At 44.7% G+C, this 16,315-nt stretch overlaps 2 protein-coding genes across 4 annotated transcripts; both read left to right on the top strand.

The window, feature by feature from the left end:
* Positions 1-209: 209 nt before the first annotated feature.
* On the top strand, positions 210-4,470 carry LOC109772932 (nibrin homolog). Its single transcript, XM_020331634.4, has 13 exons — positions 210-446; positions 546-599; positions 1,058-1,313; positions 1,533-1,621; positions 1,732-1,862; positions 2,093-2,139; positions 2,252-2,360; positions 2,430-2,516; positions 2,791-2,962; positions 3,094-3,608; positions 3,694-3,755; positions 3,845-3,947; positions 4,032-4,470. The coding sequence occupies exons 1-13, from the start codon at positions 410-412 to the stop codon at positions 4,092-4,094; spliced, it is 1,725 nt and encodes a 574-aa protein (XP_020187223.1). The 5' UTR covers positions 210-409; the 3' UTR covers positions 4,095-4,470.
* A 4,232-nt stretch (positions 4,471-8,702) lies between these two features.
* Positions 8,703-15,596, top strand: LOC109772933 (pseudouridine kinase). Of its 3 annotated transcripts, none has more exons than XM_020331635.3 (9): positions 8,703-8,936; positions 9,038-9,154; positions 9,901-10,003; positions 10,127-10,174; positions 12,646-12,743; positions 12,847-12,961; positions 13,741-13,823; positions 14,347-14,908; positions 15,326-15,596. In XM_020331635.3, exons 1-9 carry the CDS (start codon positions 8,847-8,849, stop codon positions 15,373-15,375), a joined length of 1,266 nt encoding a protein of 421 aa, XP_020187224.1. In that variant the 5' UTR covers positions 8,703-8,846; the 3' UTR covers positions 15,376-15,596. The 3 variants fall into 3 exon arrangements, with proteins under 3 accessions (XP_020187224.1, XP_020187225.1, XP_040258283.1); XM_020331636.3 differs by having other exon boundaries at positions 13,744-13,823; XM_040402349.1 differs by lacking the exon at positions 15,326-15,596 and having other exon boundaries at positions 14,347-14,976.
* Positions 15,597-16,315: the final 719 nt, after the last annotated feature.

Genomic DNA, 16,315 nt, shown 5'->3' on the forward strand with positions numbered 1-16,315 from the left:
TACGAGCACGTACTTCAAGTTTTGTTTTTAGAGCTGATGAAAAAAAAAGAGTTTTCCTTTTCCCGACGACGAGCTGCATTTTTTTTTTGAGACAAACGAGCTGCAATGAATTTACACCGTCGTGATCGGCCGAGCGCCCAAGCCCAGTTACTCAGCTAGGCTATCGGTCCATCCGGCCCAGATCGAACACAAACAGAAACTCCCGAATACGTATTCTCTCAGCAGAGACGTACTCACAACACTACGACTCGCTCCCACCACCGCGCGTGCCGTGTCAGGCGGCCATCGCGCTACGCCGGCAGCCGCCACTGAACATCTGGACCAAACCCCCGCTGGCCACCACCCAGCGCGGCTGCAAAGGCCCCCGGGACTCTATCCTAGACGAGAGTGAAGAGGTCTTGAGAGAGAGATGGTCTGGGCGCTGACCCCCGTCGGCACAGAGCGCGGTGTGCCACCCCCTTCCCCCCCTCCGATTCCGCAGACCTCGTAGTGCACAGATTTTTCCTTTCAGTTTGGTGATGAATGGTTTCCATGGGGTCTTGCAGGGGCGCAGAAGTACTACATCTCCGCCGCCGGGACGTACACGGTCGGCCGCAAAGGTCTGTTGTTTAAGGCTTGTTGGTTCATTAAGGTTTTGTTTCTGCGTGCAATTACTGGTCAGTACATAGGTTGGTGATACGATAGCTGTGTTAGCGGTTCAATCGTTGAGTTCCTGTACACAACCTCTCGGCAGGATGGAAAAAAGGAGATGACGTTTTGGGATTCAGATATGCTGATTGATTCCTACGATTTTAATTTGTGTCCTGTCTCTTCATTTGTCTGAAATAAATGCAGTCTATAGTCAAGGATTTTATCTTTGTTACTGTATTTACTAGACCATCAAGGACAAGAGCCACACTCTTCTTTTCAGTAAAGTTGATATGGTCTCCATTTGTGCAAGCCCCTAAAACTGATAGATTATCAATATAGTAGCATGTGATTTGGAATTCATAGACTATCAGTATACATTGAACATCATGTATGAGACTGTAGATTGACACCGGCATTTCTGCTACAGATTGCGATATCGTTCAAACAGAAACGTCGATATCCCGAGTGCATGCGGAGATAGCAGTTGAAAAGATGGTTGCCTGGGAGCCACGTTCTGGTGCTCCAGCAAGCCCTTCATGTGTCAGTGTAGTTGATCGTTCAAAATATGGCACATTTGTCAACAAGGTACAGGGGACCCAGGGCAGTCGTCTACGTAAAGATGAAGTTGTGGTGCTTTCCGATGGCGATACCGTGACTTTCGGAAATGGCAACATGACCTTTAGGTTAGTATAAAAGAAAAATGGGGCAACGGTATGCTTGTGCCTTCTTCCCTGCTCACACATCTTTTTTTAATTAGCATGCGCAACTATCTGTAAGAAATGATTGTCAATGCATGCAATCATTTTTAATGTTTTTTTTTGCTTATTTCATATATGTACTGGTGCTTTGGTTGAAAAGGTGGATGTATAAGTTGCACTTAGTTCTGTTGATATTCCTGACAGGTTCTCGTTTATCCCCATAGTGGTCTTTTTTCATGGCAAAAAGTCGGCACGAATTGATCGATCATTGCAGGCAGTCATGACATCTATTGGTTAGTGGTAACTACACTTGTATGATGTACTTGCTGTCGGTTCATTAGTAAGCATAGGTTTTGCCATGCTTGTTGCTACTTAATTTTGATGTCGGTATTATCCTTCTAAGGTGCATATGTTACTCGTAAGTGGATTGATACATGTACACATGTTCTTGTGGATGAATCATCTCCATTGACACCTGAGCTCCTTGATGCAATCATCACAAAAAAGCCAATCATCTTGGGAAACTGGTTCAAGGTACTTTCCTTTGTCCCTCCTGCAGCATTGCTTGGATGCTCGTATGGTATTTTTTAGCCAGAGAACCTGAATTATGCGAATAAAATTCATGCATATAGATGGACAGAGGAGGTCCTCTGGTGTGATTCTGTAAATTATATAGCAATGATCAACTATTTCACTTGTGTCATTTACACTTTCTTATTCATATGTATATTTCAGGTTTGAGTTCTTGTTTTGATCTGTTTCAGGCGATGGCTGAAAAGAACATACACACGGAGATCCCTTCTTGTACACAGTAAGCTGTGGGCAACCTTCAGCACCTGAGTTGTAGTTTCTGTTGATTCTTGCATCAACTTGTGGTTCTCCCGTAACAACAGATGGTGATATATTCATGGTACTTGATCCAGATATATTCCAAACTTGACTCTTGATGGGATGGATATAAAGATGGTTGAGAACAAGCTCATGGAGAATTGCCTAGCAGGCCATACTTTTATCCTGGGGTCGTCAGAAAAGGTGGTGTATGTTAAAGTTGAAAGGATATCATCAGGCGTTTTGCTGTTGACTAACGTTATTCAATTGCAGTATAAATTTGGAGAGAAAATACAAGAGCTACTGGAATCAACTGGAGCAAAATATCTCAGTATCGAGGAGTTTTGTGCTAACAGCCAGGTAAGTGTTCTAATATGTTATAAATTTTTTTTCTTTTTCTTTTGAGGATACCTTTGAGGAATAATGCATTTTCTCTTTAAAAACATAAGGCACCCAAATTCTAGATGAAGAGGGCTTGAGCTGATAATAATGTCAGTTACTTATTCCGGTGCTACCTTATGTGATTGCTTCATTGCCTCTATTTGCATGATGATTTATCTTGTTATTGGTGGGTGTGTACTCTTTGTTTACGGGAGGTGCAAACAGATGAATGACTTAAGCATGAAATTAACAGGACTCTGGAGCTGGAGACAATGACCAACAAATTCTTCTTGTTCCTGCAAAATCTCCTTTGGAGTTCAGTAAGATGCGTCCTCTATTTCCTTTGTCCAAGACCACTGACGTGAAGCTATTTGCTGCTATATTGTCTGGTCGCTTGGAAGCAGCTGCTATTGAACCACCTGCTTGTAAGTATTAAAAGTTCCATGCATATGCATTTTTGGAGAACGTGCAAGAAATTGGACATCTTAACATTAAGCAGTAGCATATATATACCACCAGCCTTATTGAACCTACAAATGTAAATTTTTTTTGCCAGACATGATTGCATCCTCCAATACAACGGATGAAACTATTGTGGCGGATTCTGATGTTGAAACTGATACTGCAATATCTGATCATACTGTTGCTGCTAGCAAGTCTCAGCACCATATTCTGCATATGTCTGACGATAAAGCAGAAAGTAAAGTTACAAGCAGTGTGAGTGCTGTAAATTTAGAAGAAACAAACGTCAGCATCAATATTCAGAACGACCTGGAGAAAGAAGAAATTTCGGAACCCATGGAGGAGGATGTTCAGGTCATAGAGAAAACAACAATTTCTGGGTTCAAAGCTGGAGGTGAGCATGTTCGGGTTATCAACAAGGTGGTGCAGGATGAGGCTTGTGATGCTGTTTTCGTGAACAAGGCGCCTAAGGATGAGAACTTGGACAGTAGCAGGGAAGAGACTTGTCATGTTATTTTCAGTCAAGATCTGATTGTCAAAAGGGTCCTTCGGCCAGCTCCTACCGTGTCAACAGAAACTGGAGGCGTTAACTTCAAACGATTCAAAAAGGTATGTTCTGTATGCTCATGTCGTCTTTTTTGGCACAAAGAGTTGAATGCTAACACAGCGGAATCGTTGACCTTCGACTTTTCAGAGGCAAACCGTGTCTGGAAACAGCTTCAAGGCCCTTATTCCATGTGCACAAGAACCATACAGGTAAGATCATGATGACTTCTGTTGGAATTTGACATTCATCAGTAGGTTTGGCACTAAAAGGCTTACCTTATTCTGTTTCCTTTCCGCAGAGAATCTGATTATGAAAAGGGTACCTTGAATGATTTCATGAGAGAGGAGAAGCGGCGAAAACAAATGGAGTCCATCGCAGAGGACCTCTTCAACAACCAGAAGGTACCTGTGGGCTTGCCCAGCACTGCCACTCCCATAACCTGTGATGTGTGTATGTATTTTAACCCTGTGATGGTGGGTTTTCAGCCGCAGAAGAAGAAGGCGGCTGCGGGCAGTTCAATCCAGACCCTGCTCACCGGTTGCCGATGAAGTCCAGCATAAAAGCGACTCTTCGTCGGAAGCAACCGGATGGTGGCTCTCTTTTTGGGTACCTTTGTTTCCCAAGCTGTACCGAAGGGCTCTTGTCACCACGAGAGAAGCCAGTGGTGGAAACTACTACTACTACTACTACATAGGAGGGGTGCGTGTAGGAGATGAATTGTCAGATATCATGCTCAGGTTTTGGCAAGACGTTTGCATCACTGCACACACGTCGGAGGCGGCTGTTAGCCTGCACTGTTTTTTTTATGTCTTTGGCTCAACTTAGACAGGCTGAGGTAATGCAGGTAGAAAACCATGTTCGGCACATAGTTTGGTAGCTTACATATGGCCAATCTGCATGAAAGCACCAATCCCTTCTTCCTCACGCGTTTGGTTGCCTGCATATGGCTCTTCTGATGCACTATGCTACATGTTTGGTTTCACACATTTGGCTGTGTATACTGTTAGCATCTACCACCCTAACAAGTGCTCGTTGCATTTTATATATGATCACAATTATCACGCCAATAAAACGACACTACAATCAGAACGAATTGAATGATGACGTTGTCTTCATCTCACACAGCCCAAACTGACCAGGAGAGCATAAAGTCGGACTAGGCATCCTCTGCCTTTCGCTTGGTCATAAAACTTTTGAAGCAGTTGTCTTTGTAATAGGTCACTTGTTCATGACTCATGAACGGTAAACTCTTGGAACCCTCCCTATGTACACCACGCACCACTTCACCTAGCATGATAAAAAAAGGAAATCGTTTATTTTCATCCGGCTGATAACAGCGACGCGTAAGTCGCCTCGTCCTAGCGACGTGTGTCCTGTGTGGCGTGGACCTGGCAACCTTATCCTCTCCGCGTGCCCCTCGGCTTCCTCATCTCCTACCTTTGCAGAAGCAAATCCCCATCTCTTTCTCCGGACGCAGGATAAGCAAGCCGACATCGGCCACTGGCCCGTCGTCGCGGCAGCCATCGCTGCATGAGCCAACCCAACCTGCTGCTGCAGGCACCGCCAGCTGCCACCACTGCTCCACCTGCTTCTTCTCTTTTTTCTGGCGCGACCAGTCCAACCACAGCAGCGCTGCGACCCCACGATCTCGCCGTCGACCAGTGACGTTGCAACGCGAATCGGTGGGGAGCTGCAGTGCAGCAAGCGACATGTGACCCGTGGAGACGGAGCCGTCGGCGCTGCCTTGGACCACGCCGGGCTGCAATGGAGCTTCGCCGGAGCCGTCGGCGCTGCAGTGGAGCTCCGACAGGGCTGCAATGGAGCTCGACCGGAGTTGCAATGGAGCTTCGCCGGAGCCGTTGGCGCTGCCTTGGACCATGCCGGGCTGCAATGGAGCTCCGCCGGAGTTGCAATGGAGCTTCGCCGGAGCCGTCGGCGCTGCCTTGGACCACGCGCGGGCTGTAATGGAGCTCCGCCGGAGTTGCAATAGAGTTTCGCCGGAGCCGTCAGCGCTGCGGTGGAGCTCAGGCAGGGTTGCAATGGAGCTTCACCGGAGCCGTCAGAGCTGCGTTGGAGCTCCGCCGGGGCTGCATTGGAGCTTGGCCGGAGTTGCAATGGAGCTTCGCCGGCGCGTCGGTGCTGCGTCGGAGCTCCGCTGGGGCCGCAATGGAGCTCGCCGGAAGCCATTCGTGGTGCTGCGTTGGAGCTGCGCTAGGACTGCAAGTTTGCAATGGTGCTGCGTTGACTCGCTGCTACCATGGCGTCATTGTAGCTTATTTGTAGCAGCCCCCATTATACAAAGTTGAGACGCGCTATCCACCACACCACAGAACCACCCACGGCGGAGGACAGGCGAGAATTCTTTTATATCGTAACTCTGGGCCGGGCGGCTGGGCCCAGCGAGGCCTGTAGCTGCGGGAGTGCTGAGGCGTGCCCTGGTTTCTTTTCTTTTCATTTCTCTTATGCTTTATTTTTGTTTCCGGTTTTGGCTTATTTTTTGATTTTTCTTTTTTCTTCATATTTTCTAATTCACTGGGTTGGTTTTACTCTTAGATTTTTAACAAACTTACTGAATATTTTTAATATAGGTTTCACTATATGATGAACATGGTTTCAAATACACATGAATTTTTTTTAATGTACGCTGAGCACTTTTTCTGCGTATAGTGAACAGTTTTTAATGCACGATGAAACTTTCTTTACAAACGGTGAACTTTTTTTAATATAACGGACTTTTGGTAATATACGTTGACCATATTTTAAATGCAAATTGACTGTTTTTGTAATATATCTTGAGCAATTTTCTTAAGATATGATGAACATTTTAAATAATGCGTGGTGAACATTTTCTTGATACACGATGAATTCTTGTGGCAATGTGTATTTCAAAAAATGCCATGATAAGTATGTATTAAAAACTAACTGTGTAAAATCATTCTTGCATTGCAAGAAACACGTCGATTTTTCTTAATAAAAGTTGAACAGTTTTATTGCATTTATAAAATTTATTATGATTACGCAATTATTTTTAATACATGCTGTCAACTTTTTAAGTAACTGTGCATTTAAAAAATACAATCAATATACGGGTAACTAAAAAAAACTATGTGTCAAGCGTATTTTTTAATAGTTTTGTATTTGAATAATATAACGAGGATACACAATAATTGTGCATGCCAGTAGTCCTGAGTGAAGACACATAAAATGTTGACCGTGCGTGTGTTCTAGTCTGGTGCTTGACACTTAATAATACTAATATTGTCTCAACTGTTTTTAATAATAATAATAAGTAATCACAAAAATAAAATGTATTAATACCATGATTATAGAAAAATAGTAAGTTAGCGCGCGTAGTGTCGCTGGGCCCAACGGCCGGCCCAGCGTGTTGGTAGACTATACAAATGCCTCTTGCCTGCATTTTAACGTAAGCGTCCCTTGGTCGAGTTGGCCAGCGCGCGACTCTAGCCTGCGGCAGGTCTCTTGTTCGAATCTTGGCGGCACAAATTTTGTTTGTTTTATTTATTTGTCGATTCCGACGAAAACTTGCAATGGAGTCCGATTTGGTGGTTGAAATTGCTAAACGAAAAAAAGTCTGTCACATGAGACTTTTTCCGCAAAATAAAAGGGCATTTACGTATAAAGTAAGGGGGTTTTCTGCAAAAAAGATGCCACGTGGGCACCTGCCGGATGGGTCCCGCCAATCAGATACCGCGTCAATACATGGTTTAGACCTTTTTGTAACAGCTCGTTACAGACTTGGTACTGACACATAAAAATTACCAAAAGTGGTATCAATCTGCCACTACCGCCCCAAATGTGGTATTATCGTGTAATTTTCTCCAACATATGAAACAGAAACAATATAGGCATGCATAATCTTATACCCCAAAAGGCAGAACAAGTTCGTCCTAACTACTATGATGTTATCCTACCACCACATTTAATAGATGGTGTAATCCTATCAATCACCATCAGCACGATGGGTTCGTATATACCACCTCATCAAAATATATAGGCCAACAACAATTTTTAAGCCCTATGTACAATAAGATGTACATCGTCATCGTCGGCGTCGTGTGTCATCATCATGCACGTCATCACCCCCACCATAAGCAACACTAGTAGTAGTGCAAGCCAGCAATGTCCTAAGATATAGCACCTTATGAACCCCCCCCCCCCCCCCATGCCAACGAACCCAAGCCCCCGTGCCATGATGTTTAGTAGGTGGCTAAGAGCCGCCATCAGAGCCTCCTGACCGAAGCCACCCATCTCCATGACGGAACTGTAGAGGGAAGGGTGAGCGTCGGCGGTCTTGCTCTCCCTGATGGCAGTTGCCACTTCCTTGACAGCCTCAGTCATGCTGCTAAAGACGCTCGGCTCCTCATCCATCAAGCCGCCCCTCTTCCTCTTCCTCTCAACAACAGGAACATGGTCAACAACCTTCTCATGACCATCAAGGATGTTGGTCTCGGACTCGTGGGTATCTGGATACTCAGGCGTAGGCATAGGCGAACTGAGATGCTCGCTAGAGCCCATGGCATGCTTGCCGGTAGCCAACCGAGAATATCTACTGCATCTTCGAGTAGTTCTGGATGAAAGTGTTGAGGAACTTAGCGTCCTTGGGGTGGACCTAACGAAGAAACACAATGTTGTTAGTTGTGTTTGGCATGTTAGAGAAACTAAACAAGTTTAACCAGTGATATGTGAGCTAACTGTAGTGTGGCCTTGGTAGTGCTCTGTCTCCAACTGAAGCATTAGGGTGTCGGAGAAGAGCAGGAAGACAAATCGTCGTCGCCTTCTACAACCGACCAGAGAAGATACTCTACTTACCTTCTCGTCGGTGAAGAATCCGAATTGGACAGAGAATTCGAAGGGGAGAGGGGGTTGGTGGCGGGGTTTTTGGCGATGAGCCGAAGGGGTAAATAAGATGACCGATTCGGCGGGAGGTGACCCAATTCCTCCTGCTGTGTTTTCGGGAACACGCGAGAGTTCGCATTGCTTGACGCCTTGTTCCTCCCGTGCATGCCGCGAGCTTGGTTAAGAGAAATTGGCTAATTCAGTCGTTATTAACGCGCCTAACTGAGATGTGCTGTTGTAAGATTTGTGTTATAGACCAAACAGTAAACGCACATTCAAACGAGCCAAATTTGCATTCGGTGGACGTGGTCGAGGCCTGAGGGGAATGGAGGCTACCAAACGCCCCACAGACGTACCTTTGCAATTTCATCGTCCAGCTATTCCCAATTCCCCGTTCACTCCCCACGGCCCGAAATTTCATCTCCACGCCTTCGGCCGTCACCATGACCGACGCCGCCGCCTCGTCTTCCCGCCGGAGGATGGAGGCCGTCCGCCGCCATCTCCTCCCTCGGCCGCCGCCCGTCCTTAGCCTGGTACGAGCTATCTCTTAGAGGCCCCAGCCTGCCATCCCACCAAGTCCCCTCCTAACTCACTCGTATCATGTCTTGCTTAATCGGTCCCATTTCGTGCTCAGAATCAGCTAAGCGCCCCGGAGGCAGGACAGATCCCGGTGATCATCGGCGGAATGGTGCTGGACATCCACGCGAAGCCGTCCGTGCCGCCACATCCTGGCACCACCGTTCCTGGGATGGTAAATCACCATCTTGCTTTAAAACACACTCCTCATTTCCACCAATTGATAGCTTGGATCACATGATATTTTGCTGGATTGAATGATGCGAGGTATAAGCGTGCGGTGCGACGTTTGGATCAGCCATGACCAGTAGCCTAATTCTGTCAAAGTGGGCTTTGCTAGGATATATCCCCTCACATATTCTTACTATGGGCTTGAGGATCCATCGCAAAAGTCTCTACTTTCACACTTTTAGTCTGGTCGTTGTGCCAACCGTAAACTTGGCAAAGCTCAAGATTCCTCGTCTCACCAGGCAAAACAATTTTTGGTTTCGAAAAATATTTTGCCCCCACTGAAGACAATGCTTTTCCATTGATTTCTTAACCCGAGATTTTCAAATTAGAGTGATTTTATTAGCTAAAATTAACCCTTTTCTTGTGACCAATCGAACTGGTTGATTTCGTGATTTTTGGCCGAACTTCTGCCGATCATGAGAGGTATTGGCATCTGCAGATAATTTTACCCCAACTTAGTCCATAAAAACTACAAGTTCTGTCATATTTGATCTCTGATTAGTAAAATACTTCATCCTTGTTATTATGTATGTGTAATTATTTTGAACGCCTATCTATTTTGGTTGATATTATATGCATGTTATTCATCCTTAGGTCGAGGCATACAGCTTGCGAGCTTGCATTATTTCTGTCATATAAGAAGTAAAGTTTGAGTCGAATACCATTTGATGATGTATTTGAACTTCATAGGTTAAGTACATCGGTGGGGGAGTAGCTAGAAATATTGCTGAGTGCATGGCTAAGCTTGGGACTCAACCACTCATGATTAGTGTCATTGGAGATGATATGGCAGGTATAGCGTACTTATGTTGACCTAGTTTTTCTAATAACTAAATGTACTCATGTCAGAGTACTCTTCCCTTTTCCTGCCTTGAGTTAAAATTTGATCCAATACTTTTCGTTAATTCTGCTAAAGGGGATTTTCTATTGAAGTACTGGAGGTTAGCTGGACTATGTACAGATGGTAAGTGTGAAGTTATCTATCTTTCTGTACTGATCGTGATATCAACCATATATTTGTATGTTAAACCCAGTTGAAATATTTATTTTGTATGTTGCTAATATGTTGAATATTTTCCCTTTACAATTAGTTCCTGGTTCTCCACTGGCTTAATGTTGTTTGGCAATTTGCTCTGTGCTTATTTGTGATGCAATGGTACAGGCCTACAGTTTGGTACAACAAACCAAAATTAAAACTCTAACTGTAGTGGGACTAGAAAAGCACCCCCCCCTCCCGCCCCACTGCGGTGATCAAATAGCTCACAACCACCCTATGCCAAATTCGGTGTTAGTCGTGTTGTAGGGTTGAGGTTATGGTCTAGAAGGGGGTGAATAGACCTTATAAAATCTACGTCCGATTTAAGCGATCAAGTTTAAAACTTCTCTACCAAGGTTGTCTTGGGGAGCCTACACAACAAGTCTACAACAAGATTAGAGTGTGGAAGCGAAAATTGCAAGTAACTAGGAGTAAGGGAAAAGATATTGCAAACACATCAAACACAACGATGGTTTCTTGAGGTTCAGGTTGTTGATGCAATCCTTCTCCTCGTTGGTAAAGGTTCAAACACAAATTCCCAAGACACACAAAGGCCTTGGCAAGGTCGACCACTAAGGTCCCACGAAACCTCTTGCCCACCTATGTTACCATCGCTTGATACTACGAAGGTCAAAGCCTAACCGGGGTTGATCTTCACGGAGAAGGCAATCACTAGGCCTTCTACGAACTCTTGATTCCTTCACACCTTGAAGGCTATCAAGTGACTCCTAATCGTCTAGGAGGCGCACACCCTCCAAGAGTAACAAGCAAAGGACAGTCACTTGGATGAACTCAAAAGATCTTCAATCAACTCTGTCAAGAATCCATAGGGTCTCTCTCACTAAGAATCAAATGATGGAGCAAAGAGAGATGGAGCACTAAGGGGTCCAAGAGGTGGTGGAGTTCTGCCTTCAAACCCTCTGAAAAATCGCTCAAAAAATGCTTGCCCACTCAGTGGTGTGTGTGTGTGTGGGGGGGGGGGGGGGTCTATATCACTCCCTCTGGTTTTAACTACAAGGCCACTATCAAAAATGCAATTTGCATCTATACAATACCACTATCTCTTCCCGAGAAGAATTGATTAGATTTTTGCCTTGTATGATGGTGCTTACTAATGCAAACGTTGCATGCAGCCATTGAGAAAGAGGCACCACATGCACATGTTTAATTAGCCCAGAACACGAGAGGTTTTCCACACAGTTAGTCCTGCTATTTATTAGTTGGTTTTGTTTTCTGGTATCTGAAAAGTGAGATAATGGCCTTGTATACAAAAACGGAGGGAGTATAGGAAAAAGCAGAAATCTGACCGTTGCAATAGCTTACAACTTGCTCAGTAGTACCGAACAGAAAACCTGGCAGTACTGGACTCGTTCAAATTTGAACGGTCAGGCAGGAAAAATGACTTTACTTGGAGGTGCCTGGCACTCGGAAGTACTGGCTGTCGAGTAACCCTCTTGAAAATCCAAATACCCAGGGGTACCGAATGCAAAAGACACAGAGGTACTGGACAATGGAATAGTTCATTTCTGCATGAAGGATCAACTTGGTCAGAGGTAGGGAAGTGATAATTCTTGGAAGTGCCGGGGTCAATAGAGGAAGCCCTGGAATGGAATGGTGCAGAAACGGCCAAGTCTCAGCTTGGAGATGCCAGAAAGATTTGGCTTGGAAATACCGGACCTATACCGAAGCAAATGAGAGGTGCTCATAATTGCTAGACAAGGTTAAGTTCGGAGATACCAGAGCTAACAGAGACACACTTGGTAGGACAAAAGCTCAGTGGTACCGGAAAAAATTCTCGGTTGTCCTGGGAAACACTTAGAGAACTGGGTTTGCTCATCAGCATCACTCACAACTCACTAGCGGAGAAAGCTCCTTCGCGGCCACGCGTTGGAGCGCTCGATCGAGCATCACGCATTGGAAAGCTCCTTCCATGTACTGAGCATCCAAAATTATCTCCGCCCCCCCCCCCCCCCCCCCCCCCCCCCCCCCGCGAATTCTAGTGGTGGGGCCCAGCGTGTCCTTCCATAAATCTATCCTCCTACTGAATTCAACGCGTGGTGCTGGTATCTTCTTCCATAGATCTCACTCGGCCCCCTGAAATCAGCGGGTGGGGCCCGGTGCATCATTTATTTTTCTCTCACCCTGATTATGTGTAAAAGGAAACTTGACTTCTGAATTTAATTTTTAAGACAAGACCTTCAATTCTCTTGCAGCAACTTGAGGGCCTCAATTGTTCTTGTGATAATATGACATCTTCTTTATAGAAACATCTTTAATTTATTATTTCACTGTGAATGCTGTTCATGAATTGTCAAGGTTTTTTTTATTTTCCTTTTGCCCCTTTAAATGATCTTTAGTTACTTTTTATTAGTTAGCATTATCTCACAGCACTTAAGTAGGAATACTGCAGGTTCCTGATGTTACAACCCCAGTAGTATCAAATGTATTCGATGGGAATGGAGAATTATTTGCTGGTGTCGCGAGTGTGCAAGCAGTTGTAAGAATTATTCAACGAAATGTGTACTGTTTCCTTACATTGAACATTAGTGTTTGGCTGTTTGCTAATTACCACTATATTTGTCTCTGTTTTCTTGGGGCAGGAAACTTTTCTTACCCCTAGCTGGATATATCAGTTCTACCGCCGCATCTCCACTGCACCTCTACTAATGCTTGACGCCAATTTATCTCCTGAGTCACTTCAAGCCGCTTGCAAAAGTAAGTTGTTACATCTCTTTATTATCTTCTGGAGCCGATAACATTTAGTTTTTGTATGCATGTGTATGTTGGATACTGGATACAGTAAATTTTATTTACCATAACAAGTGGCAGTTTTGAGACAAAGAATAATGGATACCAGTGGTAACCTAAGATTATCAGAAGTTTGCGGAGGATTTTTCAAACTAAATTTGCACTTATTCGATGTATTGAAGTTAACTGATATTTTCTTTCAAAATTCAAATTCGAAACCTAATTTGATAAATTCAGGGCCAAACGGGGTTGTCGGCAACTGAAATCTTGGTCTTTAGTACTTTCTCCATTTCAAATTACAGGCTGCATAGTTTCCAGCTGCATTTTTTTAAGCCACCAGAATGTTTTGGTTACTCATTCTGCCCTCTAATGCATTTCCCCCTCATGGTGTACCATGAAGTGACCCAACTTCCAATGAGCTTAAGTATCTCTCTCCATTGCATGCCTTCAAGTCTCTAAATGCCCGAGTTCTATTCCTGCATGCACTTTTACTTGAAAGGTGTCCTTTTTATCCTCCGGTCTAGTTACTTTAAATGCTTCTTAATCTGTGTGCTCAAACAAAATGCGCTCTGTAATCTAAAATGGAGGGAGTGTTTTCTTATATAAAGGCATTGTTGTTGCACTACATTACCTTTTAGTTTAACTTGAATGTCCCAATTATTACCGGTGTTATGTTTTTCTTATCATATTTTTTGGAGTAGGGTCAAAAGTTAGTGATAAACACTATATTGTGTTATTTGTTTCAGTAGCATATGAATCAGGGGTGCCTGTGTTATTTGAGCCTGTCTCGGTGGTAAAAAGTTCAAGAATCGCACCAATTGCGGAACATGTGAGTGCAAATGATTGAGTAAGCATTTTTTAGTATGTATATGGGAAGAATTACCCCCTTGGCTGATTCGAGAAAGCACCCCCTTGATTCCAAAACTGTTTACTTTGCACCCTCCAACCATTAGAACTAGTGCAGATCGGCATGACTGTTCAAATTTCATGGGTAAGAAATGTGTGTATAGATGAGTCTTCGAGGTAAACCACAAATACCATTAGAGAGGAAGAGAGAGAGGGAGGGAGGGAGTATCGTTTTGAACCAGTAGGGGCACATGTAGAAAGCGGACGAAAAAAATCAGTGATGTGGCTGTCTACTCAGAAAAAAGTCAGTGATGTTGTTTCCAACGTGGCGACAGTCACTGATGTTTAACCAACCAAACCAAGTTTTGGTTTCGCACCAGTTTTGGTAGTTGGATGGTTTTGTAGTTGAAGTAGTTTTAGGGAGTCCGGGCAAGAGTTACGCGGTAAATGCACTTCTCTTCCCGTTATATTTGAAGTTTACTTATTGATTTTCTATGATGATTCAGATAACTTGCACTTCCCCGAATGAAATTGAGCTTATTGCCATGGCAAACGCACTGTCTACTCCAGGGAAGTACAACTTTGTCAAACTTGAGCAGTGCAACAACAAAGCGGAATCTGTAGATTATTTGTTTGAAATGCTCAGCCCAGCAATGTTTTTTCTTCTCGAAAAGGGCATCAAGCTTCTCCTGGTGACACTTGGCTCGAATGGTGTTTTCATATGTTGCAGAGAGCACGTCAACTTCATGAAGGATCAGAAAAGTTGTAAAGTGACACCTTTCTCAACTCGGCTACTTGAAAAATTGGAGGGATGTTCTCTATCCAGCATGCCTGTTAATTTGTCTAGAGAAGGTTCTTCCAGAACTCGTGTTTTCCATTTACCTGCAACATCTGCCTCAGTGGCCAGCCTCACAGGTGCGGGCGATTGTTTGGTTGGTGGGTTCCTTTCATCTCTATGTGGGGGATTGGATATTATGCAAAGTGTTGCAGTTGGGATTGCTGTAGCAAAGGCGTCCGTTGAATCTGAAGCTAATATACCTGCCAATTTTTCTGCTGCAAGCATCGCAGGTCTGTCACATGAATCTTTATCAGCTTCACTGTTTTGTGGGATTAGTTATTGATTTGTTGATATTTCGTTGCATAAGTAACTACTCCCTCCGTTCCTAAATATAAGCATTTTTTATAGATTCCAATACAGAGTACATATGGAGTAAAATGAGTGAATGTACATTCTAAAATACGTCTGTATACATCCGTATGTAGTCTATTGAAATCTTTAAAAAGGCTTATATTTAGAAACGGGGGGAGTAGGATATTTCTTGTGTCCAAACCCCCTGTAATGTCAAAAGTGTAAACATCCATTTAGAGCTTGAAATTCAACACCTGTCCTGTGTATTGCCTTTTTGGAGGATGCTTTATGCTCTCTGTTTTATCTTCTCTCCATTTTCGGTTGCAGCGAAACTAATTACCATTTCTTGTATGCAGATGAGGCAAGAAGGACGCTGCTATCAGCTAGACACATATGGTGCCAATAAATAAAGGACCACTGCAAACATTTTGGTGTTATTTTCATTCGAGTCTTTAGGAGAGAGAATTTGTCATGTCACAGTTCATTTTTCTTCTTCTGAATGGTTGGATGTGCCTTCGAGTGCATAGCAGCGCCATAAATGTGCCTGCCAAAATGATGTGTTGTAACTAATGATTATTTATTGAGCCTGTAGGTCAGGCGCCTGAAAATTGTTTCCAGTTTCTGTAACTAATGTATCTTTTCTCTTAGTTATTTCTCTGTTTGGAACGCCCCCGATCTCCTCCACCGGCCGCCTCCTCTGTGCTTCTTCCCTCGCCGCCGCCGGATGACGCCGTCGGGCAAAGCCCACGGCCGATGGCGGCGGCGGGACATTGTCTTTCTTTTCCGAATCTTCCCTTCTAGCCCGACGGCGACGACTAACTGCCCAAGGCGCTCCTCACCGGCGGCTGGTTGATTCGAGCAGTGTTCATGATGGTTAGCCACATCATCCCATGCCTTGTAAGATGGACTGCATCTCCTCCTGTCCGTGCGTGTGATTTGATTGCAGCGGAAAACGGATCTGAGGCGGACTGCATCGGCTCCATGTCCATGCGTGCTCCTGCTGGACGGCGAACCTTCCACCTCTTGCCACGGTGGCTCAATCATGGGCCTCTGGTGCTGAGGGTGCCTCCTTTACCTCGCTGGCTGGTGCACATTAGAGAGCATGTCCGCCATATGTGCTCACTACGGCGCACCGCTAGCCCAGTCAGCTCGACAATGGGCATTGTCTTCACAGCGACGACGACGGTTGCCAAAAGGCTCGACCGTGGTTGTGACGCTTGGAGCGCGTGGGCGGTTGCTCTGTTGGCGGTTGCATGGATCCTGGATGGCATGTGGAGCTCGTGGACAAGATCAAGGCGCGATCCCGGCGTGGACAGCGGCGTTCGGTCACATTCTGGCGACGCGCG

Source organism: Aegilops tauschii, chromosome 1 (assembly GCF_002575655.3).
Source record: "Aegilops tauschii subsp. strangulata cultivar AL8/78 chromosome 1, Aet v6.0, whole genome shotgun sequence".
In the NCBI taxonomy this organism is placed as follows: Eukaryota; Viridiplantae; Streptophyta; class Magnoliopsida; order Poales; family Poaceae; genus Aegilops; species Aegilops tauschii.